This window comes from Bufo bufo, chromosome 10, assembly GCF_905171765.1.
Source record: "Bufo bufo chromosome 10, aBufBuf1.1, whole genome shotgun sequence".
In the NCBI taxonomy this organism is placed as follows: domain Eukaryota; kingdom Metazoa; phylum Chordata; class Amphibia; order Anura; family Bufonidae; genus Bufo; species Bufo bufo.
The window spans coordinates 21,731,210-21,745,565 of record NC_053398.1 but is presented as its reverse complement, the minus strand read 5'-3'; the positions used below and the strand labels follow the sequence as shown (position 1 = coordinate 21,745,565).

Genomic DNA, 14,356 nt, shown 5'->3' with positions numbered 1-14,356 from the left:
TTCCTATATACACCCTGCGGCTTAGTCTCTTATCAGCAGGTGCACGCTTTAGGATTTACAGACAACGTGACGCGCAGGCTCACACTCATCCACTATTGATGGAGACGCCGGCTACTACCAGACAGTCTGTGCCTCCAGGGGAGGGCGGAGGTAATGAGGTATTACAGGAGGTAATGGTATCACAGTACCTCCGCTTGTCTGGTAAAAGTGCTGGCCGCCAGTAGTACTGCAGGGAAAAGAGAGAAGATAGGATATCTGTAGAAGGTGTCACGGGCAAGAAGAAGAGACGTCCGGGGGCGAGCACATAACTAATGACAATAATGGGAGGGGGGGGGGGGGGGGGTCAAAAGAAATTCCCCCTAAATAGAAAACAAAACTCCTCAATAAAATGAAATTGTCGTCCAGATCTCTTCTTGTTACATGCTGAGAAAAAAAATTGTGTCGATACAATTCCCACTGGGGTTGTCACCCAACTTTGTACAGAGTTGCCTAATAAAAGGGGCTTGTCCTAGTTGGATGACCCCTTTAAAAAGTACAACCCCCTTGGACTATGTATAACCTCTGTAAGCTGAATTTACTTACAAATGTTCCTATATTGCCCAGTGATTGTCATGTGGTGTCAATGCGAACTCGGCGGCCAAAGGCTGAAGAGGAGGGCCGCATAGCAGTGCTGGAACGGTGGGAAAATCAACGGCTACGCAGTGATTATTTTGTCATTTTACGCCTGCCTGTGCCCCATTTCTTCTTAATCTTGGACAACCCCTTTAACCACTTACCCCCTGCCTGACAGAGCCTAATTTTGCAAATCTGACATGTGTCACGTTATGTGGTAATAACTTTGGAACACTTATTTATCCAGGCCATTCTGAGATTGTTTTCTCGACACATTGTACTTCAAGACAGTGGTAAATTAGAGTCGGTATATTTTATTTATAAAATAATCCAAAATTTACCGAACATTTTGAAAAATTTGCAATTTTCCAAATTTCAATTTCTCTGCTTTTAAAACAGAAAGTGATACCTCATAAAATATTTATTACTTTACATTCCCCACAGGTCTACTTTATGTTGGCATAATTTTGTAAATGTCATTTTATTTTTTTAGGACGTTAGAAGGCTTAGAATTTTAGAAGCAATTCTTAACATTTTTAAGAAAATTTCCAAAACTCACTTTTTAAAAAGGACCAGTTCAGCTCTGAAGTCACTTTGTGGGGCTTACATAGTGGAAACCCCCCATAAATGACCCCATTGTAGAAACTACACCCCTCAAGTTACTCAAAACTGATTTTAAAAAATTGGTTAACCCTTTAGCTGTTCCACAAGAATTAAAGGAAAATGGAGATGACAGTTCTAAATTTCACTTTTTTGGCAGATTTTAATTTTTTTTCTTTTAACACATCAAGGGTTAACAGCCAAACAAAACTCAATATTTATTACCCTCATTCTGCTGTTTACAGAAACAGCCCACACGTGGTCGTAAACTGATGTAAGGGCACACGGCAGGGCGCAGAAGAAAAGGAGCGCCACATGGTTTTTGGAAGGCAGATTTTGCTGAACTGGTTTTTAGATGCCATGTCCCATTTGAAGCCCCCCTGATGCACCCTTACAGTAGAAACTCCCAAAAAGTGACCCCATTTTAGAAACTAGGTGATAAGGTGCCAGTTTTATTGGTACTATTTTGGGGTACATACGATTTTTAATTGCCATATATTAAGTTTTTTGTGAGGCAAGGTAACCAAAAAATTGCTGTTTTGGCACTGGTTTTAATTTTTTACAACATTCATCTGACAGGGTAGATCATGTGCTGTTTTTATTGAGCAGGTTGTTTTACGGACGCAATGATATCAAATATGTCTTGTTTCAGTTTTACATAATAAAGCATTTTTGAAAAAAAATATATGTTTTTTTCTCCATTTTCTGAATGCCATTTTTTTTTTTTTTTTTTTCTGCCGATCGTATTGTGCAGGGGCTCGTTTTTTGCAGGAAGAGTTAAAGTTTTTATTGGTACCATTTTTGGATACATATGATTTTTTGATCATTCATCATTACACTTTATGGGGCAAGGTGGCCAAAAAATTGGTTGTTTTAGCACAGTTTATTTATTTTTACAGCGTTCACCTGAGGGGTTAGGTCATGTGCCATTTTTATAGAGCAGATCGTTACGGACGTGGCAAGACCTAATATTTATACTTTTTCTTATTTATTGAAGATTTACACAATAATAGCATTTTTGAAAACCCCCCAAAAAAATTATGATGTTTTAGGATCTCCATAGTCTGAGAGCCATAGCTTTTTAATTTTTTGACCGATCGTCTTAATTAGGGTCTCAATTTTTGCAGGAAGAGGTGACAGTTTGATTGGAACTATTTTGGGGGGCATACACCTTTTTGATCGCTTGGTGTTGCACTTTATGTGATGTTAGGTGACAAAAAATGGCTTTTTGGCACAGTTTATAATTTTTTTTTTTACGGCGTTCACCTCAGGCATTAGGTCATATGATATTTTTATAGAGCAGGCTGTTACGGATGCGGCAATACCAGTATGTCCACTTCATTTCTTTTTTTTATTTCACTTTAACACAATAATAGCTGTTTTGAAGCAATACAGCAATCTAGAAGGCAGGGACACCTGGGAACTGTCCCTGCCTTCTCTCTGGGTTGCCCTGCTGTCACTGACAGAGGGCCCCCGCTCCGCAGCTGCACGCCAATTCCAGAACGTCCATTCAGAGATAAACATCCACCCATAGGACGTTTATATCCTATGGGCGGATATGAAGTGGTTAATGTAAGTAATAACACCTCCTCACCGCGGGGGAGGGGAGCCGTAGAATTGTCATCCATACGAAGCGTGCTAATAGCTATATACACTGCTCAAAAAAATAAAAGGGAACACTTAAACAACACAATGTAACTCCAAGTCAATCACACTTCTGTGAAATCAAACTGTCCACTTAGGAAGCAACACTGAGGGACAATCAATTTCACATGCTGTTGTGCAAATGGGATAGACAACAGGTGGAAATTATAGGCAATTAGCAAGACACCCCCAATAAAGGAGTGGTTCTGCAGGTGGTGACCACAGACCACTTCTCAGTTCCTATGCTTCCTGGCTGATGTTTTGGTCACTTTTGAATGCTGGCACTGCTTTCACTCTAGTGGTAGCATGAGACGGAGTCTACAACCCACACAAGTGGCTCAGGTAGTGCAGCTTATCCAGGATGGCACATCAATGTGAGCTGTGGCAAGAAGGTTTGCTGTGTCTGTCAGCGTAGTGTCCAGAGCATGGAGGCGCTACCAGGAGACAGGCCAGTACATCAGGAGACGTGGAGGAGGCCGTAGGAGGGCAACAACCCTGCAGCAGGACCGCTACCTCCGCCTTTGTGAAAGGAGGAACAGGAGGAGCACTGCCAGAGCCCTGCAAAATGACCTCCAGCAGGCCACAAATGTGCATGTGTCTGCTCAGTCAGAAACAGACTCCATGAGGGTGATAGGAGGGCCCGACGTCCACAGGTGGGTTTTGTGCTTACAGCCCAACACCGTGCAGGACGTTTGGCATTTGCCAGAGAACACCAAGATTGGCAAATTCGCCACTGGCGCCCTGTGCTCTTCACAGATGAAAGCAGGTTCACACTGAGCACATGTGACAGACGTGACAGAGTCTGGAGACGCTGTGGAGAACGTTCTGCTGCCTGCAACATCCTCCAGCATGACCGGTTTGGCATTGGGTCAGTAATGGTGTGGGGTGGCATTTCTTTGGAGGGCCGCACAGCCCTCCATGTGCTCGCCAGAGGTAGCCTGACTGCCATTAGGTACGAAGATCAGATCCTCAGACCCCTTGTGAGACCATATGCTGGTGCGGTTGGCCCTGGGTTCCTCCTAATGCAAGACAATGCTAGACCTCATGTGGCTGAAGTGTGTCAGCAGTTCCTGCAAGACGAAGGCATTGATGCTATGGACTGGCCCGCCCGTTCCCCAGACCTGAATCCAATTGAGCACATCTGGGACATCATGTCTCCACCAACGTCACGTTGCACCACAGACTGTCCAGGATTTGGCAGATGCTTTAGTCCAGGTCTGGGAGGAGATCCCTCAGGAGACCGTCCGCCACCTCATCAGGAGCATGCACAGGCGTTGTAGGGAGGTCATACAGGCACGTGGAGGCCACACACACTACTGAGCCTCATTTTGACTTGTTTTAAGGACATTACATCAAAGTTGGATCAGCCTGTAGTGTGTTTTTCCACTTTAATTTTGAGTGTGACTCCAAATCCAGACCTCCATGGGTTGAAAAATTAGATTTCCATTTTTTAATTTTTGTGTGATTTTGTTGTCAGCACATTCAACTATGTAAAGAACAAAGCATTTCAGAAGAATATTTAATTAATTCAGATCTAGGATGTGTTATTTTTGTGTTCCCTTTATTTTTTTGAGCAGTGTATTATGGTGGTCATCTCCAATTTCCTATTTTGAGAAACCAGCAAGCGCAGTTGCAATTTTAAAAGGGGTGGAAGTTAATACAAGCCACTTTCTAATGTATTGTGATTGTAAATATTGCCTCATTTGCTGGCTGGATTTATTTTTCCATTACATTATACTCTGCTCATTTCCATGGTTGCAGACCCCCCTGCAATCCATCAGCGGTGGTCGTGCTTGCACACTATAGGAAAAAGTGTCGACTCTCTGGTGGCAGGGACTGCGGGAGCGCACTTAGGCTGGCGCTTTTTCCTATAGTGCGCAAGCACGACCACCGCTGATAGATTGCAGGGTGGTCGTAACCATGGAAACGAGCAGTGTATAATGTGATTGAAAAAGGAATCCAGCCAGCAAAGGAGGCAATATGAATAATAATAATACATTAGTAAGTGCCTCGTATTAACTTTCTCTACATGATAAATGCCATTCGCTGAAGTGAGACAACCCCTTTAAGTTATGTTCAACCGCTGGGCCCCCTACAGATCATGAGAAAGGGGTGCCCTGTTCTTCCATTTAAATGGAGCGTTTAACTTGCACGCGCGTCCGCCACTCCCTTTAGCTCTATGGAACTGCCGGATATAGCGGAGTAACAGTGCTTGGCGATCTCCAGCAGGCCCATAGCGTTGAATGGAGCGACAGCACATATCTCATGACCGGTAGGGGGGCGTAAGGTCGGACGCCCGCTGATTCAACACTTATCCCCTATCCTGTGGGCTAAGTTGTCGTAATGGGACAATCAATGGGCTGCCCCCATAGTGCGGTAGTTTCCTAGCTAAGCCTTACCAGCTGGGGTAGATTTAGAACTCCCAGCATACTGTGACAGTCTATAGATGCCTGGGTATGCTGAGAGTTGTAGTTTCCCATAACAGCGCATTCGCTTATTATAGTCAAATCATGTTTTGTGTCACGATTACAGCGGCGCTGCGTAATCTCAGCCAGAGTCAACCAGAAGGAGGCCTGAACTAATTCCCATTTTTCCATCTCATCCACGCGTGAAGCAGTACACAAACATCTCGAAATGTCACCTTTCTCCGGCTAAATGACTAATCTGCTGTTCTCCAGCCCCGGGACTGATACGAAAATACGTGAAATTCACAAACTGGAGCACCTCGCCCGGACCGCAGCGCTGATCGAGGTCACAGACAGAATAAATCAAACGTGTAGACGGCGTCAGACAATAGATTGGTCTAATGTTCAACCCGACGGAAAATATAAATGTGGGAGAATTTTTTTTTTTTTATGGGAATTTTAGGTCCAACATTCTCTGTTAATTTATTTCTTTCTGTTTCCTGATAGCTGACAGAGTGTTTCTGATATAGAGCTCTAAAGAGTTAAAAGGGGGGGGGGGTCTCTATCCACTTTTACCATTGCCTCTGGGACTTGCTCCTAACTGTAAAACTGGGCACCAAAAGTGAAGGAGAGCGTGCGGCACAAGTGCAGCGTGCTCTCAATTTACTGCTATGGGAGAACTAAAAAGAGCAGAGCGCATTTTTGAAAGTCGCATAGCGGTAAATTCAAGGCAGCCATTTCTCTATTCTCCACCATGGGACTGCTGGAAATAGCCAAAACCAGGTCAGCTATTTCCAGAATTCCCAAGGAGGAGAATGGAGAGTTTCTGTGCATGCGCAGCTACTCTCCCTGCACTTGCAGGGAGACCATTCTGGAGATAGGAGCAGGTCCCAGAGGTGGGTCCTTCACCTATGTGGCATTGATGGCACATCCTAGCGATAGGCCATCGATATATCAGGAGAGCTTAGTGCGCATGCCACTTAAATTTGCAGCGCATCAAACCACACATCAACGGCAGAAATGAGAGCACCGGAAACGTACCTGATGATTTGATATGAAGATTCGCCACATATGAACATTACCATAAGAGACCCATGGGTGACAAAGGGTTAGGCTACTTTCACACTGGTGTTTTGGCTTTCCTTTTGCGAGATCCGTTCAGGGCTCTCACAAGCGGTCCAAAACTGATCAGTTTTGCCCTAATGCATTCTGAATGTAAAAGGATCCGCTCAGAATGCCTCAGTTCAGTCTCCATTCGGTCTACATTCCGCTTTGGAGGCGGACACCAAAACGCTGCCTGCAGCCTAAGGCGAGAGGGGCACTTTTCTGGTGTAATGTAGCGATAGCTTTTTACAATGCAGGTCCTGTATACGCTGCTCGGTCTTCGCCTGTTTACATGTGCACACAAAGCCTGGTCATATATGTGTCACGGAAAGGTAAACATGAGTGGCTCTGGCAGTAAAGTATAGGAAGACAATAGTACTGTTGTTACAGGGATGATGTCCAGCGCAGGAAATTATGTGAATCATCCAGACTAAGGCCTCTTTCACACGGGCGTTGCGGGAAAAGGTCCGGGTGCGTTGCGGGAACATGCGCGATTTTTCCGCGCGAGTGCAAAACATTGTAATGCATTTTGCACTCACGTGAGAAAAATGGCGCATGTTTGGTACCCAAACCCGAACTTCTTCACAGAAGTTCGGGCTTGGGATCGGTGTTCTGTAGATTGTATTATTTTCCCTAATAACATGGTTATAAGGGGAAATAATCGCATTCTGAATACAGAATGCAGAGTACAATAGCGCTGGAGGGGTTAAAAATTTTTTTTTTTTATTAAACTCACCTTAGACCACTTGATCGCGCAGCCCGGCATATCTTCTGTCTCCTTCTTTGCTGATTGCAGGAAAAGGACCTGTGGTGACGTCACTCCGGTCATCACATGGTCCATCACATGATCCATCACCATGGTAAAAGATCATGTGATGGATCATGTGATGACCGGAGTGACGTCATCAAAGGTCCTTTTCCTGCACACAGCTAAGATGAAGACAGAAGAGATGCCGGCTGCGCGATCAAGTGGATTAAGGGGAGTTAAATTATTATTTATTTATTTTTTAACCCCTCCAGCGCTATTTTACTATGCATTCTGTATTCAGAATGCTATTATTTTCCCTTATAACCATGTTATAAGGTATAATTATAATGATCGGGTCTCCATCCCGATCGTCACCTAGCAACCGTGCATGAAAATCTCACCGCATCCGCACTTGCTTGCAGATGCTTGCGATTTTCACGCAGCCCCATTCACTTCTATGGGGCCTGCGTTGCGTGAAAAACGCTGAATATAGAGCATGCTGCGATTTTCACGCAACGCACAAGTGATGCGTGAAAATCACCGCTCATGTGAACAGCCGCATAGAAATTAATGGGTCCTGATTCAGTGCGGGTGCAATGCGTTCAACTCACGCATTGCACCCGCGCAAAACTCGCCCGTGTGAAAGAGGTCTAATGGTTCGGGATACATCGCACTAACTGAATCCAATGGAAAAGCCGGATAAGGCGCACATCTCATTTTGGATGGTTTTGTACTTTTCAATCATGCGATAGCGGAAATAGATATAATACATGAGGACGGTGGCATCTCACAATCAGCACCCCAACTCTAGGAGACGTTGCAATGAGTGGCCCTTGGTCCAAAGGATTCAGTGCACCCATGTAATAAATGACTGCCCCTTCGACACTAATGGGCGGCCTGTAATATGTGTGACAGCAGCTTTGTTTGGGGTCACAGCAATCAGTCCCACATCTCCTTGGGGGGGGGGGGGGGGGGGAGTTCTCTTAATTTACCTGAGGATGCATGTTATTCAGAGTCAATGGTAATCTCTATGGGTGCTGCAGATTTTTCCAGCTATTTTTTATTCAGTGGTTGTCCAAAAATAGTCAAAAAAATAATAATAATTAGGCTCCATTCACACGTCAGTGTGTATTTTGGATCCGCAAAACACGGACATCAGTGATGTGCGTTCCGCATTTTGCGGACCGCACATCGCCAGCACTTAATAGAAAATGACTATTCTTGTCCGCAATTGTGGACAAGAATAGGACATGTTCTATTTTTTTCGGGAACGGACTTGCGGACCCGGAAGTGCGGATCGGCAATTCCGGATCCGGGCAGCACATTGTGCTGCCCCATAGAAATGAATGGGTCCGAAATTCCGTTCCGCAAAATGCGAAACGAAATTGCGGACGTGTGAATGGACCCTACAGAAAGAGCATCACTCCTGTCCATAGGCTGTATCTGGTAATTTAGCTCAACTGTATGGCTTTGAATGGGGCTGAGCCGCAATACCAGATGTACCCTCTGCCGCTGGAATCTAAGACCATCCCTTAAGGAAGCCATGGATTTCGGCCCGATATCTTGCACCATGCCGTTTCTAGAAAATGAAACCGTTCACCACATTCTCCGATACCGGAAAGGACACATCCCCCTCCACCACCAAAAAAAGAACACTCTGCATTCGATTCTCACCCAAAAAATCTGCAAATACAGAAAAGTCTCAAATCTCACCGGAGTCTTTTTTGTACAATATCACACATTCAACAGATTTTACAAAGTCGACAAGCGGAGGCAGCAAACACCGTCTGTTCTGCATCTCCCACATCATCAGACCAGCGTTACCCATGCCGGTGTACCGGGCGCTGTGTATGCGGCTGGGGAGATGTAAGTCAAAACTCTGACTCCTATGGTTCTCACTCCGACCCCACAGTCCCGCTGTGTATGTGACCAATATCACTAGAGGTATAGAATTGTACCCTCTATACTGCCCGCTGACAGCACAAGAAAAGGGATGCACAGGCAAAAATATAATATACGGAACGCAAAAAATGGCCTGTAAACGGAAAAGAAAAAAAAACGGTCTTGTGAAAGAGGCCTCAACGAACCGGAATGCAGACTACATTCCATTATTTTTTTTTAGCGGAAATATTGAAATTAATGGTTCCATATACGGAATGCAAAAAACGGCCTGTAAACGGAAAAAAAAGTTGTGTGAAAGAGGCCTAACAGTCATCTCACTATCATCACAGGAAGGATTGCAAAGACAGATATCACATATATAAATAACACTAGGTGATGGTCACAACTTAACTCCTCCCCCTCCCTGCCCATTGACCCCTGCACAGTTTGCACAGCATGCCCACAGCATTGCCCTACAGAAGTCACCTCTAGACACCAGTTCTGTATGGAACATGTGGCTGCTGAAAAGCACAGCTCTGAACTGCTGTTAACGAAGCAGTCAATAGATCAGGCAACATGGCCACCCCCATAACCCTGTACAGAAAATTAAAAAAAAAAAAAAAAATTATATATATATATATATATATATATATATATATATATATATATATATATATATATATATATATATACACAAAAATAGAGAATATGTATCAGATTCTGTCTTTAATCAGTAAAAAAAAAAATATATAAAAATCCTAAACTAATGCTCAACACCGATCACTGAGGACACGAACCCCACAGATTAGGAGAATAAAGTGGCCGCAAGGCTTCACTGGCAGTAGATCTGAAATCTGCATCCTACACTACGATTTTCTAATATCAGTCACACGTCTAAGTAAATATTTCTGTTCAGGGGGCGTGTCTGACAACAAGCTTGTCGACTGTTGCCATTAGTAACCAGAAGACCTGTGCAGCTTCTTTTGACTACAATACAGTAAGGCCCCTTTCACACGGGCGAGTATTCCGCGCGGGTGCAATGCGTGAGGTGAACGCATTACACCCGCACTGAATACCGACCCATTCATTTCTATGGGGCTGTGCACACGAGCAGTGATTTTCACGCATCACTTGTGCGTTGCGTGAAAATCGCAGCATGCTCTATATTGTGCGTTTTCCAAGCAACACAGGCCCCATAGAAGTGAATGGGGCTGCGTGAAAATCGCAAGCATATTTTCCCTTATAACATGGTTATAAAGGGGAAATAATAGCATTCTGAATACAGAATGCATAGTAGAATAGCGCCGGAGGGGTTATAAAAAAAAAATGTAACTCACCTTAATCCACTTGATCGCGCAGCCCGGCATCTCCTTCTGTCTTCTTTGCTGTGTGCAGGAAAAGGACCTGTGGTGACGTCACTCCGGTCATCACTTGGTCCATAACCATGGTAAAAGATCATGTGACGGACCATGTGATGACCGGAGTGACATCACCACAGGTCCTTTTCCTGTACACAGCAAAGAAGAAGACAGAAGAGATGCCGACAGCGATCAAGTGGATTAAGGTGAGTTACATTTTATTTTTATTTTATTTTATTTTTTAACCCCTCCAGCCCTATTGTACTCTGCATTCTGTATGTAGAATGCTATTATTTTCCCTTATAACCATGTTATCAATCTACAGAACACCAAACATGCCGATTTTTCTCACGCGCGTGCAAAACGCATTACAATGTTTTGTACTCGCGCGGAAAAAATCACGCATGTTCCCGCAACGCACCCGCACCTTTTCCCGCAACGCCCGTGTGAAAGAGGCCTAACTCAGGATCAGTACAATATTATATATTTACAAGGCTACGCAGCTTTTCATGTAGATTCATTCTATAAACAGTAAAAAAAAAATAATATAGCAAATAGCAATTTGTTCTAGATTTCCATTTCTGCATAAAACCAATATAGAATAATTTTATTAACATTGTAACGTTATTAGGAAGCAAACAGGACTATGGAGAATCACCTACAGCCCCATTGTTTCATCAAATCCACATAGCCTGCGGCTCGATCACGGAGGTGACGTGTGACAACAGCATAGTGTCATAAAGATATTATACCGGGGGAGGGGTGTGGAGAGGTGAACACAACGCCCTTCTGCAGAAAGTAGTAAAGTACTAGGTGACACTGCCCTGTGATCTGTCCACCAGCAATAAAAGACCCGAGGCTAGAAGAGCTCTGTGGCCCTTACCAAGGACGAAACAGTGACTTCTTAGGAAAAGGGTCACAAATCCATTTTGTTCCACCAAGACATCTTGTTAGAGGACATCTCTCAGTAGATTTGTACCTATGACACTGGCTGACCTGTTACATGTGCGCTTGGCAGCTGAAGGCATCTGTGTTGGTCCCATGTTCATATGTGCCCACATTGCTGAGAAAAATGATGTTTTTTACTGCCTGGTCCTGTCAAAGTGCAGAGGGCGCAGAATTTGGCGAGAGAGCAGAGCATCTAGGAGTAAAGGAAACGCCCCCGTTGCTCCTAGAGGCTCATTTGCATATATTAAGGCATCTGTGTTGGTCCCATGTTCATATGTGCCCGCATTGCTGTGCAAAATTGAGTTTTACTATATGCAAATGAGCCTCTAGGAGCAACGGGGGCGTTGCCATTACACCTAGAGGCTCTGCTCTCTCTGCAACTGCCGCGCCCTCTGCACTTTGATTGACAGGACCAGGGAGGGAAAACGTCATCACACCTGTCCCTGCTAATCAAACTGGAGAGAGTGCACTATTTGCAGAGAGAGCAGAGCCTCTAGGAGTAATTGCAACGCCCCCGTTGCTCCTAGAGGCTCATTTGCATATATTAAAACATCATTTTTCTCAGCAATGCGGGCACATATGAACATGGGACCAACACAGATGCCTTCAGCTGCCAAGTGCACATGTAACAGGTCAGACAGTGTCATAGGGACAATTGCCCTTTTTTGGACACATTGTGGGAGATTTATCAAACTGGTGTAAAGTAGAACTGTCTTAGCTGCCCATAGCAACCAATCAGATTCCACCATTCATTTTCCAAAGAAGCTATGAAAAATGAAAGGTGGAATCTGATTGGTTGCTATGGGCAACTCAGACAGTTCTAGTTTACACCAGTTTGATAAATCTCCCCCCATTCTGCCTCCTTTGTGGAGCACAGTTGGCAAATACCTCAAAAGTACAGGTGCCCACAGACGTGCAATAACTGGCGGCCATCAAAGATCATCTGTGTGCTTTCCGCATCCATATGTCCGTTCAGCAAAAAGATAGAATATGTTTGCAAAATGCAGACCACAGACCTATTAAAATCAATGGGTCCGCAAAAACAATGCGGAAGGCACACGGTCCACATCCGTATTTTGCGGATCCCCAATTTGCAGACCGCAAAACAAATATGGTTGTGTGCATAAGGTCTTAATCCTCATATTTCTCGGAGCTGATAAAATCATCCAATGCTGGAGCCCTCGCGGCCTGTCCTGGATTCGCCATCTGTTCCATTACGATGCGATCAGGCTCTCTGCCTGCATGTCACACGCCATCTCCATTAGCACTTAGGAACATATAATGTAATGGCTTTAGGCCACAGTGGAAGTTGTAGTGCAGCGCAGACCTGTTTACATCAACCCGTGGCTATTGAGAAACTACAACTCCCAGCATGCAGACAGCCACACATTCTTCAGAATAAGGCTACATGCGCACGACCGTATGTGTTTTAAGGTCTGCAAATTGCGGGTCTGCAAAAAAAAAACAGATGACATCCGTATGCCATCCTTTTTTTTTTTTGCAGATCCATTGTACCAATGCCTAAAACTGACAAGAATAGGACATATTCTATTTTTTTTGCGGGGCTATGGAACGGACATGTGTGTGCTGTCGGCATTGTTTGCGGACCCATTGAAATGAACGGGTCCGCATCCTATCCGCAAAAAAGAACAAAAAACGGAACGGACACAGAAACAAACAACGTTCCTGTGCATGTAGCCTAAAGGTGCTGCGGCCTCTTCAGTCTTTCCCTGCACAGAAGCACCCGGCCACTGGCGGTGCAGATGCACTAAAACCGTCACATTTCAGTGAATAGGGCTGGCAGCCTGCACAACCGGGAGGCTGGGTACCGCTTTGCAGGCAAAGAAGGGCTTCAGCATCTTCAGTCTCAGTATCGGTGAGGGTCCCAGAGGTTGAGGGTCCTCTCACCATATAAAAGCGATATGCCATCACTTTAGGAGGTGGAGTAAGCCTTTAAGGCACCTTTAAAAAGTCAAAGCAATGCGGAAAATCATTAGCCATTTTACTGACAACTATGGCCTTCGTTATTTCTCCCAGAAGGGTTGTCACAGCTGTCCTAGAGACCCGATGTCCTGTTTTTAGAGATATATCACCAATTACCACCTTGTAAGTGGTCTAGAAAAAGCCCGGTGACAACCTGTGATGTGGTTGTCACACGGGGTGATATTGTTGTCACACAGCTACCTCCCGAAATGAAGACAAATCATTTTATCTTAAGACATGCAAGGACTAAAAAAAAGAACTTACCTCTGGACCCCCTTGGATATTCCGGCCTTCTTGCTGACCAGCCTGTCACTGCAGCAGTCAACCAACCTCTTGAGAATATACAGGCATTCCCGGAAGGTGGAGAAGAATGGATAGTGACTGATGATACAAAGAGAGGTGAGAGTGCTGTTCCGTGATCTCTGGGCCCCTTTAGACAGACGCTTCCCTCGGGGAGAATGATTGATATCTGGAGTAGACTCGGCGCTCGTTGCCTTTAAGGAGTGGCCCCCATCCGATCCTTCGGACCCATTCTCGGAAGCTGGCTTGGGCTGCTTGCGGCTTTTGTCCTTCGGAATGCGTTTTTGAAAGGAGCGGTAAAAATTCACACAGATCCCGTAACGTGTCACTCCGCTGTCCTTATCCGTCAGCGTGAACACAAATGAAGTATCGTCCCGCAAACTCATCCGTTTCTGCCGTACGCTGAGACATCCCTCCGGCTGGCAGAAAAACACCACGTCAGGCGGCAGGGGAAATTCTGGATGGTCCTCGAGGGGGTAACGCCGAAGAAGTTCAGGCGTCTGGGCAACGCTGTCGCTGCTTGGCTGCCTGGCAAGGAGAGAAAAGGATTGTGTACAGATGGCTCACAAGACAGAAGCGGTTTGTACGGGAGACGGAAAAGCACACAAGAGGCTGAGATTTAGTCATCATCTGTAAGACCAAGTGGTGAAATCAGCGCCAAGCCGGAAATAGTTTAAAGGGGTTTCTGAGATTATTTTTTTTTTACTGATGAACTAACCTCTGGATAGGCCATCAGTATCTGATCGGTGGGGGTCCGACACCCAGGATTCCCA

General features: G+C 44.9%; 1 protein-coding gene across 10 annotated transcripts in view; it reads right to left on the bottom strand.

Annotated features, from left to right (window-relative positions):
- MADD (MAP kinase activating death domain) overlaps positions 1-14,356 on the bottom strand; it is a 113,838-nt gene that overhangs the window by 83,847 nt on the left and 15,635 nt on the right. For all 10 annotated transcript variants that reach the window (XM_040409196.1, XM_040409200.1, XM_040409197.1 and 7 more), the window contains exon 3: positions 13,548-14,111. In XM_040409196.1, coding sequence (XP_040265130.1) covers positions 13,548-14,111 — 564 coding nt within the window. The remainder of the gene's footprint in view (positions 1-13,547; positions 14,112-14,356) is intronic.